At 48.6% G+C, this 12131-nt stretch overlaps 1 protein-coding gene across 12 annotated transcripts in view; it reads left to right on the top strand.

Annotated features, from left to right (window-relative positions):
* The window catches only part of Abca3 (ATP binding cassette subfamily A member 3), a 61780-nt gene extending 50635 nt beyond the window's left edge, over nt 1-11145 (top strand). For 10 of the 12 annotated variants that reach the window (XM_029569720.1, XM_029569704.1, XM_029569701.1 and 7 more), the window contains 11 exons: nt 558-762; nt 1166-1385; nt 1663-1821; nt 3416-3588; nt 6228-6395; nt 6518-6712; nt 8296-8483; nt 8902-9072; nt 9330-9520; nt 9659-9732; nt 10209-11145. In XM_029569720.1, the coding sequence (XP_029425580.1) occupies nt 558-762; nt 1166-1385; nt 1663-1821; nt 3416-3588; nt 6228-6395; nt 6518-6712; nt 8296-8483; nt 8902-9072; nt 9330-9520; nt 9659-9732; nt 10209-10337 (1873 nt within the window). In that variant the 3' untranslated portion in view covers nt 10338-11145. The remainder of the gene's footprint in view (nt 1-557; nt 763-1165; nt 1386-1662; nt 1822-3415; nt 3589-6227; nt 6396-6517; nt 6713-8295; nt 8484-8901; nt 9073-9329; nt 9521-9658; nt 9733-10208) is intronic. The other 2 variants (XM_029569726.1, XM_029569724.1) reach the window with 1 other exon arrangement.
* Nucleotides 11146-12131: the final 986 nt, after the last annotated feature.

Here is a 12131-nt window from a genome sequence, read left to right as displayed (position 1 = left end):
AGTCCCATCTGACCTGAACTCACTATGTAGACCAGGCTGGCCTTGAACTCACAGAGATTTGCCTGCCTTTGCCTCCCAAGTGCTGGGACTAAAGGCGTGCACCACCACACCCAGCTACCTAGAGCTTTTTTAAAGCCCTGTAGTAAAGCCTTCAGAGCCTATTTCTAGGTGTTGCTGGCAACTAGCTGTAGAAGACAGGATGCTGAATTCACTGCAGAGGTCCAGGCACTAGGCAGTGAGATCTGACTAGGAGTGTTAAAGAGAGCAGGCAGAGGTTCCCAGAGAACACAGTGATAAGCAGAAGTACAGATGTTACTGACCCCAAGTGCACAGAGACCTGTGAAAGGAGCCTGGGGGAGAATGCTGTCCTCATTTACTCAGGACACAGGGAGGAATCACCCTCAGGAAGTAAGAATTCCCAACTTTGTGGTTCTCCCAGCTTTGTGGTTCCCCCTTCTCCACTGAGCAGTTTGGCTACTGTCTGTGGATTTAGGTGGTAATGACCAGGGGCACAATCTTTCCCACTACCCAGACATACTGTGCTCTGCCCTCCACAGGGGCCGGAAGGGATTTGACATTGCCCTCAATTTGCTCTTTGCCATGGCATTTCTGGCCAGCACGTTTTCCATCCTGGCAGTCAGTGAGAGGGCTGTCCAGGCCAAGCACGTCCAGTTTGTGAGCGGTGTCCATGTGGCTACTTTTTGGCTCTCTGCTCTGCTGTGGGACCTCATCTCCTTCCTCATTCCCAGTCTGCTGCTGCTGGTAAGTGCTGAGTATGCTGGACCCCACCCTGTAGAGCCCAAAGAGCTCACCTGGGGTCCCCTTGTAGAACCAGGACCAACAGAGAAGTCCATCTCATAGCCCATTCCTGATCCAAGAGGACTGCTGGAAACACTAGGTGTTTGCTACCCTTAACCTCCCTTGGGTAGGCAGGACCTGAGCCAGCTGTCTTGGTTCCAGCCCCACCAGCCACAGGAAGAAGAAGAAACTGCTGCTCAGAGAGATCCCAGGGCTGACAGCAATTGTGCTGTGATCAAAGACATCTGGCCTGGGATGGCCAGTCAGGGCCCAAGGACCATTGATTGCTCCCAACAGTCTCTTTCCCTGTCCCTGGGGAGCTGCCCACTGGCCTGTGTACTGAGCTACCTCATCTGTGCTGCTGCAGGTGGTGTTCCGAGCCTTCGATGTGCACGCCTTCACACGGGATGGCCACATGGCCGACATGCTGCTGTTACTCATGCTGTATGGCTGGGCCATCATCCCCCTCATGTACCTCATGAGCTTCTTCTTCTCTGCCGCATCCACGGCTTACACCAGGCTGACCATATTCAACATCCTGTCGGGCATCGCCACCTTCATCATGGTCACTATCATGCGCATCCCAGGTGGGAGCATGGACACCACCCTAGCCCACTGGTTGCCCACTTAGATGTTTTGTCCAAGGAGCCTCTGCCCAGTCAGCACATTGGGGGAGGGGTTGCCTGCAGCATTCCATTCCCCAGGGACCACACTAGGAGAGACCACTTTCCTTGGCCCAGCCCAGGCTACATCCTAGCTGAGTGATTTGCAGGGATACCTGAGACTTTACCTTCCCTGTCTGGATCTGTCCTTAGGCAAGTATGCTATGTCCTCCAACACTAACTGGTCTGAACCTCTTCATAGCTGTGAAGTTAGAAGAACTTTCCAGAACCTTGGATCATGGGTTCCTGGTACTGCCCAACCACTGCCTGGGGATGGCAGTCAGCAGCTTCTATGAGAACTATGAGACACAGCGGTACTGTACTTCCTCAAAGGTTGCCACCCACTATTGCAAGAAGTACAGTGAGTGTCCAGATGGCTCCCCTGGGTAGTCCCTTCCTCAGCTCACACCTAGAGCAGCCAGAACATCCCCAAGATAAGGCTCTTATATTAATCTTTTTTCTGTTCCCTATAACACAGTGTCAAAGACTAAGTTATAGAGCAAAGAGGTATATATTGGTCTATGGCCATCCAAGGACAAGGACCCACTTTTGGCAATGGCCGTCTTCCTGACAGAGTCCCAAAACAGTGCAGAGTATCATGTATTCTAAAATAAGTCATGTGTGTCTTCTGACCTATCCTTTAAAGCCACTGGAGTTCAATCATGGGCCTCTAGCCTGTAGAATGTATCTAATCCTAATCACCTCTCAGAGACCTCACCTCTGAATACCATTAATTGAATCAAATTCCTACCCTCTTCATTCTTCACAATGAGAATTACATTTCAACATTAATAGCAGGGCCCATGTTCGAATGACCAGACATTTGCCCACATCACCCCCAAATCCCACATTAGCCCCTTACTCCTGCACACACATTTTGGGCCTGCATCTAGGCATCTCTTCTTCCCACCTGTTCCAGTACCCTGTAGCCTCTAGAACAGAGAACCACAGCCTATGGCTTAATCAAGAGACACATTACCTAATCATGAGGCTGGAAGCCAGAGGTCCAAAGTTAAAGTGTAGGCAAGGCCATTCACCCTCCAAAGACTCAGGGGAAATCTTTCCCTTCTCATGGTTCCACAGGGTCCTTGGCTGTGGCTATGTCAATATACCTCTGCCTCTGTCTATGCACAGCTACCTCTCCTGTATCTCTGGGTTTCACATTTCCTGCCAATCAAATCCAGTATCACCCCTTAAGGTCTGTTACTAATGCCATCTTCAAAGATCTCATTTTTTAATTTTTATTTTGAGACAGTTTCACTATGTATCTCTGACTGCTCTGGTTGGCCTCAAACTCACAGATCTGCCTGCTTCTGCCAAGTTCTGGAATTAAAGACTTGCACCACCATACCCCATGAAAGATCTGATTTCTAAACAAAGTCACATTCACAAGTTCAGGGGCTTAACACTTTGCCCTATTTTTGTGGGGTCCTACCTATGCCTGGAATGATCTACTTTATGCATCCACACACAGCCTAGCAGTCACCTCTACAAAGCCCTGCATACCCTCTGGCCAGTGTAGTCTTCCTGCACCCTTACCCCCACCCCCTGTTGCTGATCATTACCCTAGAACAGGGCTTATAACTGCTCATCATGTGGCTGTCCCTTCTCTAAACTTGAGTGCCAATAGGGGGGATGTGACTTGGGCATTTTCACATCTCAGCCCAGTCCCAATTCAGGTTGCAAGTGTGAGAAACAGACAAGGTTGTGATTTGTGATTGGTCCCTTGTCACAAATATGCAAGGGACACCTCACATGGCAAAATTCCTCCAGAGCTGGAAAGCGTCTAGGCCCTTGTTTGATATTGACAAACACGGGGCATGCCCTCAAGAATTAGAGCAGAGTTTTGATGGAAGGGCTGAGAATTTGTATAGCCTAGGAAGCTGAGGAAAGTGCTGGGGTCTTGGAAGGGAGGGCACTCAGCCAGGGGCCAAGCCTTGCTCCTTGCCCTGCAGACATCCAGTACCAAGACAACTTCTACGCCTGGAGCACCCCAGGGGTCGGCAGGTTTGTGACCTCCATGGCTTCCTCAGGGTGTATCTACCTCACCCTGCTCTTCCTTATTGAGACCAACCTGCTGTGGAGACTAAGGACCTTCATCTGTGCCTTCCGGAGGAGGTGGACACTGGTGAGTGGCTCCTGGCCTCTCAGGAATGCTGTCCAGATGCTCTCTGCTTGTGCCTAAGCCAGTGAAGGACCGCCTCCCTGTGAGGCCAGCCTTGAAGCTCATGCTCCCTGGGTAGCCCACCCTGTTTGTCAGGCTTCTTCATGGCCAACATATGGTGTTGGCTACCTATACAGCCAGATCCAAGTGCACTGTCACAGCATAGAGAGGGGTCTCGGCCCTCATCATTTACAAGAGCTACCACAAGGCCTGAGACCCTAATGCTACAGCATCAGCCTGGCAGAGACTGTACCTAGGGCCATATGGGCTGCCCAGCCAAATAGGCAGCCATTCCACTTGTTACCACATACATTCATTTTTTTAGTTAATTAGTGTGTGTGTATAGGTGTGGGTGTAGGTGTGTAGGTCAGAAGACAACTTGCAGGGCCTTTAATCCTAGCACTGGGAAGTCAGAGGCAGGCAGATCTCTCTATGAGTTCAAGGCCAGCCTGGTCTACATACTGAGTTCTAAACAAACCAGAGGTACAAAATAAGACTCCCAACATGTGGGTCCTGGGATGGAACCTTAGGTCCATCAGGCTTGGCAGCAGGCACTTTTACCCACTGAGCCATCTCACTGGCTCCACACATTTTTTTTCAGATACACTTCATGTCTCCGTTAACTCCTCCATAAAACAGTCTGTTGGGATCATGTTGTATATCCAGATTAATTGATTACTCTGAAATATTACAACTTTTCCAAGATGAGTTCTCTCCACATGTACTGTCTTCCCAAGCAGATCTAGTGGTGCATAGCTGTAGTCTGCTACTCATGAGGACAAAGTAGGAAGATTATTTGAGCTCAAGAATTTGAGGCCAGGAGCTAAAGAGATGGTTCAGTGGTGAGGAACACTTGTTCTTCCAAGAGGACCTAGGTTTGATTCCTAGCACCTACATGGTGGCTAACAGCCATCCATACCTTCAGTTCCAGGGATCCAACACCCCTTTCTGGCCTCTCCAGGGCATTGCATGCACATGGTGCACTTACATACATGCAAGCAAAACACCCATACACATAAGATAAAAATGGTATTTAAAAAAAAAAAAAAAAGAAAGAAAATTAAGGCAGAGATTGGAGGATCTCTGTGAGTTCAAGGCCAGCCTGGTCTACCTAGTTGGTTCCATCCAGGTCAGCTGGGACTACAGGGAGACCCTGTCTCAAAAGGACAAAAAAAAAAAAAATTTGAGGCCATCCTAGACAACACAGTGATGCCTGTCTCTTTAAATAAAAAGAAGAAATGAGGTGGCAAGATGGCTCAGCAGGTAAAAGCACTTGCCATGTAAGTCTGACAATGTAAATTTGATCCCCAGAACTCCTTCTGGAAGAGAGAACTGAGTCCATCTTTCCATGGGCTGGAAAGATGGCTCAGCAGTTCAGAGCATATGCTCTTGCAGTGGACCCATGTTCAATTCCCAGCACCCACTTCAATGGCTCATAACTACCTGTAACTGTAGCTTCAGGGAGAGCCAACACCTCTGGCTTCCATGGGCACCTGCACTCATGTGCATGTGCCCACACACAGACATACACACATAATTAAAAATACTTTTTTAAAAGCCGGGCATGGTAACACAGGCCTTGAATCCCAGCACTTGGGAGGCAGGGGTAGAGGATATCTGTGAGTTCGAACCTAGCTTGGTCTACATAGCAAGTTCCAGGTGAGCTGGGGCAACAGGGAGACCTTGTCTCAAAAAAGCCAAAAATAATAACAATTATAATAAGTAAAATTTTATTTTATGTGTATGAGTGTATTGCCTGCATGTAAGTGCACCAGTGTCATTTCAGTGCCCTCAGAGGTCAGAAGAGGGTGTCAGATCCCCTGGAACTGAAGTTATGAACAGTTGTTAGCTGCCCTGTGGGTGCTAGAATTCAAACCCAGGTTCTCTGCAAGAGCAGCCAGTGCTCTTAACTGCTGAGACATCTCTCCAGCCTCTAAAAATAATTTTTAAAAAGATTTTTTTAAAGCACACATTCAAAGAAGAACTGACTCTCCAAAGTTGCCCTTTAACCTACACACATGTACTATGGCATGGACACACTCTGATGAAGGAAACACACACAAATATTAAATAACATTAAGAGTGAAAAAGGAGCTGGAGAGATGGTTCAACAGTTAAGAGCACTGGCTGCTCCTACAGAAGATCCAGATTCAAATCCCAACACCTACATGGCAGCTAACAACAGTCCAAAACTCGTTCCAGGGGATCCGACGCCCTCTTCTGACCTCCAAGGTCACTGCACAACACCAGTGCACTTACTTACATGCAAGCAATACACTCATACACATAAGAAAAATAATTTTTTTAAGTAAAAAAAGGATCTTCCTTCACCTCAGTGATGGTTGATTTTCTCCTTGAGTCCTACACAGCTCTTGTGTTACTACCCATGTGGTGGTTTGTTTCCTGGATGCTAATTTCAGCCTCTGAGGCCACCTGCCTCTTGTAAAAGTCAAGAGTGCATGTATTGAGGACTGGGGTGAGAAATCTCAAAGGCTGTAGTCCTACTAGGTATCCCATGTCAACCTGGGGTGAGAAATCTCAAAGGCTGTAGTCCTACTAGGTATCCCATGTCAACCTTGACCCCTCCCTTTCTTCCCATGGAGCTGGAATTCATATGTGCGGTCTTCATCTCAAATAATCAGGCAGAATTGCAAAACAGAACATCGGTGCTTCCTGAGGACCAAGATGTGGCAGATGAGAGGAGCCGAGTCCTGGCTCCTAGCTTGGACTCCATGCTCGACGTGCCTCTGCTCATCAATGAGCTCTCCAAGGTAACAAGCACTGCCTGCCACTGGCCACCAGGCTGGCACTAGAGCTCCAGTGGGGAGTGAGGCCAAAGTCTGGAGTGTCTTCAGGCCTCCTCACTTGGAGCTTTCTGACTGGCCCCCTGTAGGTGTATGACCAGCGAGCACCACTTCTCGCAGTGGACAGGATCTCCCTTGCAGTCCAAAAAGGGGAGTGCTTCGGTCTGCTGGGTTTCAATGGAGCTGGGAAAACCACAACATTCAAAATGCTGACTGGGGAGGAGACCATCACCTCAGGGGATGCCTTTGTTGGGGGCTACAGTATCGGTTCTGACATCAGGAAGGTAGGTACAGTGGGGATGCCCTACTGAGCTGGAGCTGGCCAGATATGCCTGTCTCAGGCTCACATTGGGCACAGCAACATGTGTGGACATCAGGACAAGGCAGTGTTGTGGGACCATGCTTAAAGTAGTGGAGAAGAGAGAAATGCCAGCAAAGAAGTATGACCTAAACCGCCTCCATCCACCCAAAACTGTTTTGTGTCCGGGACACACAAGTGTGAGTTTGGAGACCTAAATAGGTAAGAGAAAGAAGACCCAGGACTCATCCACAGATTCTGCCACATTGGGTTGAACCCACAGAGTGAGGGTGGACTGGGGTAGCCCATGTGTTCACCAGTGCCTGGGAACAATATGGAGTCCTTGTGTGCCAAACAGCCAGAAAAAGGAAAGTGAATGAGCCTAAGCCTGAGAAGGGTGGTAGATCCTCTCCTGAGCTGGTGACAAGGAGCTCTGGACTGTGACACCCCCAGGCCCCAGAGTGCAAGTATGCCCTTTGGAGGAAAGGCTTATCCTAAGCTTTAGTAATTTCCAAACACTGTGTTGTGGTCTATGAGCAGAGCAAGCAACCAAGCAAACACCATGACCTGAATCTGAAGACATAGAATTTAGGGAAGGAACAAATTCAGATTTAGATTTGCAATTATGTAGCCTAAGTTATAAAAGTGTTTGCTGGGGGCTGGAGAAATAGTGGTTAAGAGCACTGGTTGCTCTTGCAGAAGACCCAGGTTCAAATCCTAGCACCCACATGGCTGCTAACAACCATTCGTAACTCCAGCTCTGCGGATCCAAATGCCCTCTTCTGACCTCCTCAGATACTGTACAACACAGGTGCACTTACATACATGCAGATATAACACTCATACACAATAAATTTAAATAAATAGTTTGCTACATTTAAAGATCAGAAATGTATGCCAGAGGAAAAATGAGGGGGAAGGTGAGCAGTGCTAAACACATTTAACCTGAGGTTCAGAATGGAGAGAGTGGGGAGAGCTAATAAGCCAAGAGGTGATGGCTAAAAATTGTCCCAAATCAACCAAAAGCAGACTCTAGAGCTCCAAGGAGGAAAAAAAGTAGTCTAATCTCTGGATTCTTCAGAACCCAGGCACATCTGAGGAATAATGCCCATCACAAGAACACTATCAGTAAACACCTCTTAGAAGAAGGAAAAAAAGATCCTAGCTTATTAGCTGTATACCTGATGAATAATACCTGAGGGAGTGTGTAATCAGTTATCAGCTATAAAGTTTTACATGGTAAACACTTGTATAATAATGAAAGCATTCTTACAACCAGCCTACCTCCACAGTTGCCTGCCATGGACCAGGCTCTCAGCTGGACCACTTGCTGACCCATATCTGATACCTCTTAGAGTCTCCATGAACCACTCCATGTGTCCTCTCTGGGGTGCTGCTCAGAGAACTTCAGCCTATGGTCAGTCACCAGGGCCTGAGTGGTTCCTTAGACAACTCTGAACAGACTCATTAGAAGAGATTGAGGACAGGAGAGAGGCAGACACCACAGCTGGTGGTTGCTGTGGTCTTTCGTTGGAAGACCTGACCCTTCTACACCATATTCCAACCTAGGTCCGGCAGCGGATGGGCTACTGCCCCCAGTTTGATGCACTGCTAGATCACATGACCGGCAGGGAGATGCTGGTCATGTATGCACGGCTCCGAGGCATCCCAGAACGCCTCATCAGTGCCTATGTGGAAAACACACTTCGGGGTCTGCTCCTGGAGCCACATGCCAACAAACTGGTCAAGACTTACAGGTGGGACCAGCACTCAGCCCCTGTTCTGTAAGATCATCCCTGACCCTTTTCAAGATAGTTTAGGGTCTGTCTTATATTAGAGCTCAAGGTAATGATGGGTCAGTGGTCCAAGCTCCCACTCATGGCTCCAGGATCATACAAGATTTGATAGCATGACTCAAGAATTACCTCTTGAGAGGGCTGCCCTGACATTTCCTGCCATCCAGAATCAAGGCCATCTGCCTGACCACGTCAAAGGACCCCTGGGCACAATTCCCTCTAGTACCTCTAGCCCTATACAATGGGCTTTCCAGTACCATTCATCTCTCCCCTGTTGGAGTGTTCTGAAGTCACTGGGCATAGGCCTCTGCTAGTACCCAGGGTGCTCATGTTAATTATTGGTCTTGCCTCCCACCTGGTGGCACCCATCTATCACCAGTGGTGGCAACAAGCGCAAGCTGAGTACTGGCATTGCCCTCATTGGAGAGCCTGCAGTCATCTTCCTAGATGAACCATCCACTGGCATGGACCCTGTCGCCCGGCGCCTGCTCTGGGACACTGTGGCCCGGGCCCGTGAGTCTGGCAAGGCCATTGTCATCACCTCCCACAGGTGAGCCTGGGTATCAGTGGTCAGTAAGAGCCAGAATGGGTAGCTGGGGTGACCAGTGAGCAAAAGATACGGCAGCTGCTAGCACAGAGTCTACCAGGAAATTTCCCAGGCTCTGCATGTGGGCCCCACTCAGCATGGGGAATCCAGGAATGGCTTGATCTGGACATAGATACCTTCCTGTCTGCACAAGCCTTTCACGTTCAGGGTGGGTATCAGCCTCCCTGAGCCCCTATCTCAGGCCTCTCCCATTTCTCCAGCATGGAGGAGTGTGAGGCCTTGTGTACCCGGCTGGCCATCATGGTACAGGGTCAATTCAAGTGCCTGGGCAGTCCACAACACCTCAAGAGCAAGTTTGGCAGTGGCTACTCCCTGCAGGCCAAGGTCCGGAGCGAAGGGCAGCAAGAAGTGCTAGAGGAGTTCAAGGCATTTGTGGACCTGACCTTCCCAGGTGTGTGCTGATGCTAGATGAACCCTGGGCCCCTCTCTAGGCTTATTAGCCACTGCCACATGGCTGACCCCTGGGACAAAGACCCCCAGTCATCTTCCTAGACTGACCCACTTGGGAACATGTTGGTCTCTTGTGCAGGCAGCATCCTAGAAGATGAGCACCAAGACATGGTCCATTACCATCTATCTGGCCATGACCTCAGCTGGGCAAAGGTGAGTCTAGACCCCAGAATCCCACAAGGTCCTAGCAGGGACTAGGAAGGACTTCTAGAGCACCCCCTAGGAGCTCCCCCTTCTATATGATCCCAGGCTCTTTTCAGGGTAGAATTACCTTCTATTTTAACACTCAGCCTAATATCTACCAGGCTTAGGTTTTTATATATAAAATATTTGAGGTGAAAGGAATCAATTGCATGAAAGGAAATAGTCCCAGAGAGGGGAAACCAGTTTACTAAAGGTCATGCTTTGAGCTGAAAGCAGAACCAGGAGGAAGCTTGGCTTCTACCTTACTGCCCCTGTACAGCCTGTGTCCTCTCCTAGGAACATGGCTGACCTCACGGGACTGATTTTTCCAGGGGCTGTAGGACAGGGGTGGGCAATGGTAGGGCCTGAGGGAAGCTTCCCATTGCCAGAGGTCTCATTACCTGAGCCCTGGGCTCACTTACCATTAGCTTTTCTGTTTCAAAAAGGTGTTTGGTATCCTGGAAAAGGCCAAGGAGAAGTATGGAGTGGACGACTACTCAGTGAGCCAGATCTCTCTGGAGCAAGTCTTTCTGAGCTTTGCCCACCTGCAGCCCCCTGCCACTGAGGAAGGATGATGAGGACCTGTCTGCTGCCTCTAGGGCACCAGGCAAGGAAGGGGCAAGCCAGTGCTCAGTTGTGCATCCTCTCCTCCCCAGTTATTCTTTTCCTTTATTTTTAATCATTCTTTTCTATGATGGACATAAAAAAAATCAAGGCAGTATGCAGAGATTGGACCAAATGTGTCAACGCCTACAGGCTGGAATCAGTATGCAGATATCCACTCCTAAAGGCAGACTCTGGAATTCTAGTCCCAGACCCAAAGCCACCCTGCAGTGTATGCAGACAGGCTGTGGTCTTTAGATGGAAAGTTGGTCCAGGTCAGACTGTAGCTGGCCTGGGGAAGGGGGTTGAATTTCTCTACTGGCTCACAGAGAGTACCCAGGTTTACATATGCTACTAAGCTTCACTGAGGAAGAAAAAGGAAGCCAACAAGGATTAGCTACAACATGGACCTCCAGGCTTCCATGAATGGGCAGAAAAGTTGCAAATCACTATCCAAGAAGGGAAGATGTCGGCTGTGACTAGGTGCTGAAACCTTGGCTTCCAGTGCATCTGAAGATGCATCCTGGGCATCAGTGTTCCTTAGGGTATGGACACTACACCAGGCTGAGCTGATCCTGAGCCAGGTGTCATCCCACAGGATCTGCAGCACAGGAAAGATGTGGCCAGACTTGAAGCACAATCCTCTGTTCCCAACTCTGTGCCTTTCGAGAGGTCACAGGACAGTCAGGGATCATTACAGGACTGAGTGGACATCTCGTGAGGATACACTAAATATATTGTGATTCTGTCCAGAAAATAAAGGCTGAAGGGACATGATCAGTCTTGGAGTCACACATTTTCTGAGAGGGAGGGGGTGTGGGACTCGATCACTGTCCCATAATCCAATTTTCAAATACAATGATCTCATTACCAAGTTTCAGATAAACAAAAGCAGGAATTGGCTTTTCTCAACAGAGAGGAAGCTTACAGGATTTACTGCTAGGAGGTGAAGATTAATTTAATCTAGGAGGTAAAGGAACAGGCCTGGGCTACTTTTCTTGTAATAAAATACCTGACAAAGGAGCTGGAGAGCTGGCTCAGCAGTTAAGAGCACTGGCTATTCTTGGAGGACTCAGTTGGGTTCCCAGAACCTACATGACTGCTAACAACCATCTGTAACTATAGTTCCAGGAGATCTGATGCCCTCTTCTAACCTCCATGGGCATTGTAGGACATGGGTGCACTTATATACATGCAGGCAATACACTAATACACATATAATGAAATATTAAAAACAAAATACCTGACAAAGCAACTTAAGGGTTTGTTTTGGCTCACAGTTCAAGGTAGGCTTATCGTGGTGGAAGTCATGGTGGCAGGGTTTGAGATGGTTGGTCATATTGCATCTGTATTCAGGAACACTGGTGCTCAGCTCGCTTTGCTTTTTCCTTTTTTTCAGTACAGGACCCTAGCACATGGAATGATACCACCCACATTTCCTGGCATTGGCTCAGTCTGCCAAGAAGGGGGCCAAGCAAAGGAGGCTGGAAGAGGGAGATAAACAGCAACTGAGACCAGACCTAAATTAATTCAATCTAGAAACTCCCCAACATACATGCTCAAACATTTGTTTCTATAGTGAGTCTAAATCAAGTTGACAGTCATCAAGATTAACTATAATGGCCAGGAATGGTGTCACATTCCTTTAATCTCAGCACTTGAGTGGCGGAAGCAGGTGGATCACTGTGAGCTCCAGGCCAGCCTGGTCTACCTCATGAGACTCTGCCTCAAAAAAGGTGGGCAGGGGTGCCAGAGAGATGACTCAG

Source organism: Nannospalax galili, unplaced genomic scaffold (assembly GCF_000622305.1).
Source record: "Nannospalax galili isolate Female #2095 unplaced genomic scaffold, S.galili_v1.0 scaffold471, whole genome shotgun sequence".
NCBI lineage: Eukaryota > Metazoa > Chordata > Mammalia > Rodentia > Spalacidae > Nannospalax > Nannospalax galili.
This window is presented reverse-complemented; position numbering and strand designations above follow the sequence as displayed.